Below are 3,469 nucleotides of genomic sequence, written 5' to 3' on the forward strand. Positions count from 1 at the left end.
ACTGCAATGTGTTGCTTATTTCCTAATAATACAAAAGATGCTCCAAACTTTACTGCACTATGCTGCTTACTTCCCAATAACACAAAAGATGTTCCAAACTTTACTGCACTATGCTGCTTACTTCCTAATAATACAAAAGATGCTCCAAACTTTACTGCAATATGTTGCTTACATCCTAGTAATACAAAAGATGCCTCAAACTTTATTGCAATATGTTGCTTACTTCCTAATAATACAAAAGATGCTCCAAACTTGACTGCAATATGTTGCTTACTACCTTTACAAATATGAAAGTTCATATAAAACTGATGCTAATATGTTTTAAGTTGAAGTATTAGTAGAAATTAGTTTATGAGTGGGTCAAAATATTTGCACTTACTTTACACTTGGAATAACCATTGTTGCAATGAGCTTTTAAAATATGTTAATTTGTCACTTGTTACTCCACTTTCGTGTAAATACCACAGATTGAGAGAACAATGATGGTGGAGAAGTTAACAGAATGACCAATCCCAATGCCAGAACCTGAAGTACCCACGGATCTGTGGTGAAGGAATTCTCGATGTCCTTCAATTGTTGTAACCTCACTCCCACAGACCCTACCCACACAGGGTAGTCACCGATGCAGATGGCAACAGTTTACCTGAGCAGAGAAGCCTTGAAAATAAGGATAAAATCTCATCTGAGTATCCACAGAGTGAGGAACAGAAGCTGAGGGTCATGACACACGATGAGCAGTCACGCCATGACTTCCAGCAAAAGCCAAAGAGAGTCTAGAAGCCAACAAGGAACAAAAGCAAAGAAGTGACATCAATTCATGATTCCAATGCCTCTGGGATGCCTGCAAACATCAAGGGACAAAGAAAAGGGGCCTCACATAACTCATGGATGGCTACAGCATGATGGCAAACTCCCTCCAACAAAGCATCTTGACCCAATAAATCCAAACCACATACAAGCCAGGAAACCAAAGAAAGAGCAGAAGCTGACAATCTTACCAAGGTAGAAGTCAGCAAAAGACCAAACTCAACCTCAAAACTGATGTGGGGACCACTAATAGGCTTCTGACAAAATTTGTGGGGGGAGAAAAAAAATATCTCAGAAAAGGAATGAGGGTCAAACTATCCTGGATCATCAACAAAGCAGCCTCAGAACTCCCCGGAGAGATGCTCCTGGACCAAATATATGTCTCCATCTCACAACAATTAACATCACAGACATCCTCAACTGAGAGTGATCCCTCCCCTCAACCTTTGAGAAATGTTAGATAACAGAGATGGAATAGAGGAGGGCTGATTAGCCTCCATGCTGGAAATAGTAACCTATGAATTCATACCTGAAAACAGCATGTTGCAATATTTTTTTAATAATAATTATTATATATAATGTATACAGAAAGCCACCAGGAGATGTGAAAATCGCAACTAAGTATGTGAATTATCACAGCACTTGTGTAGAGAAACCCGTGTCTAAATGCTTTGTCAAGAAAAAAGTAATCAAATTATCTGAATGAGATGCTTATATACAGTACCAGGATAGAGAGAAGATTGACGTAGGTGGAGAGTAAATCGCCAAGAGCAACTGAGTGGGGTATAAAAGACGAGAACAAAGGAGAAAAAATCAGGCCAATGCTTAAATGGTCAAGTATGCTTTGGAAAGATCATTTTTTGCAAGACTGAGATACACACAATGGTATGGCTTGTCTTAAAAAAAAAGGAAATGTGAAAGCTATGGCAGTTAGACTTTCAAGGACTTCTTTATAAAAACCACTGACATTTTATTTACAATTTTTATGACCAGTATGAACCCTGCTACCTGAACTTTTACTGTATAAATTTCTTATTCTCTAACAACAGAAGCTAATATACAATACTTATAAACAAACTATTTTGCATCAGATAACATAAGACTCTAAATAACTTGTAAACAAATTTCATATTCTATAAGAAACTTTCAACATTTATAGATATTAATAGCTGAGAGATAAGTTCAACTCTATTAAATGTTATTTGCTACTCTTTCCAAATCCAGTAAGTAATTATGATTTTCTTTGTGTTTAACTTACTCTAATTCTACCACATAAATAATGGAAGACACATAAAATATTGGTCAAATATTATATATATATATAGTAGTTGTTTTTTTTACAAGCAATATGTATTTTATAACATTATACTTCTTTTTATTATAACAAAAAAATTACAAACAATAAATACAATAAATTTCTTTCATATTTTTATAAGTGAAAGTTTATCTATGATTGTAAGCAATAACACTATCATAAGCTAAATGGTTGTGCAAAGATAAGAATACCAACTCTGCCTGAAAAACTTAAACAAACTCACATCACGTATTTCTTTAATAGACTCTGATTGCAACATAAACAATACGTTTAAATATTTACCACTTAAACATCTATTCATAAAAACACATAGAACCCACAAATCTCCATCACAGCTACAATTTCTTCCAAAAATCCAAGATACCTAAGCCACTTACTTCGATTTGTTGTCGACGTTTTGCTAGCAAACTCTGCACTGCCGATACAATAGATGTGGTTAGATCTGAAATGTAACATGACTCAATGTTTGAGCTTGATTGTGCTGCAAGTGCATTCCTAGTGTGAGACAAAAAATAAAATTTAAATTTAAACAGTGGAATGTATTATACATACAAACATGAAGTCATACAGCATCACAAGTGAAACAGTACAGTTAGAATTGACTGGCATTAATACCTAAAAACAAAGCCTAGTATAACTAACTTGCAGAAGGTCATACAACAGTGTTCAATAACAAATTAATATATAGTTAACCTGTAAATTCTACCCTTTAAATTAGCGCAATAAGAAATGTACATACATTCATAATAATGCCTCCCCCTATAATAATTAAATGACTGAACAAACACTAATATTGCAGTGGGCACATTAATCTCTAGTTCCCCAGATATTAAGTCATTTGATCAGTGCTGTACACATAAAGTCTTGACTGATCTCTAATTAGAAGGTTCTGACACCTTAAGGCACAACGGTATACACATGAAGCTTTAATTCATCTGTAAAGAGTTAATGGCTTCAAAAGACACAATGGTACACACATGAAGCTCATATGTAAACAGTACAGGCACCTAAAGGCACAGTAGTACAGAAAAGAATCCTTGATTCATCTATGAAGAGTACATGCTCCTAAAGGCAAAAGGGTACACACACTTCTGTATTCTTCACAGGTGAGTCAAGGCTTTTGTGTGTACCACTGTGTGTTTAAGACTCTGTATTCTTCACAGGTGAGTCAAGGCTTTGTATGTGTACCACTGTGTGTTTAAGAGCCTGTATTCTTCACAGGTGAGTCAAGGCTTTGTGTGTGTACCACTGTGTGTTTAAGAGCCTGTATTCTTCACAGATGAATTAAGGCTTTCTGTGTGTACCACTGTGTGTTTAAGAGCCTGTATTCTTCACAGATGAGTTAAG

General features: G+C 35.3%; 1 protein-coding gene across 1 annotated transcript in view; it reads right to left on the minus strand.

The window, feature by feature from the left end:
- The window catches only part of LOC106471093 (rootletin-like), a gene marked incomplete at its 3' end in the record, with an annotated part of 80,392 nt that overhangs the window by 8,519 nt on the left and 68,404 nt on the right, over window positions 1-3,469 (minus strand). Inside the window, exon 9 of the mRNA XM_013931680.1 lies at window positions 2,500-2,617. Within this exon, the coding sequence (XP_013787134.1) occupies window positions 2,500-2,617 (118 nt within the window). The remainder of the gene's footprint in view (window positions 1-2,499; window positions 2,618-3,469) is intronic.

Source organism: Limulus polyphemus, unplaced genomic scaffold (assembly GCF_000517525.1).
Source record: "Limulus polyphemus unplaced genomic scaffold, Limulus_polyphemus-2.1.2 Scaffold4405, whole genome shotgun sequence".
Classification (NCBI taxonomy): domain Eukaryota; kingdom Metazoa; phylum Arthropoda; class Merostomata; order Xiphosura; family Limulidae; genus Limulus; species Limulus polyphemus.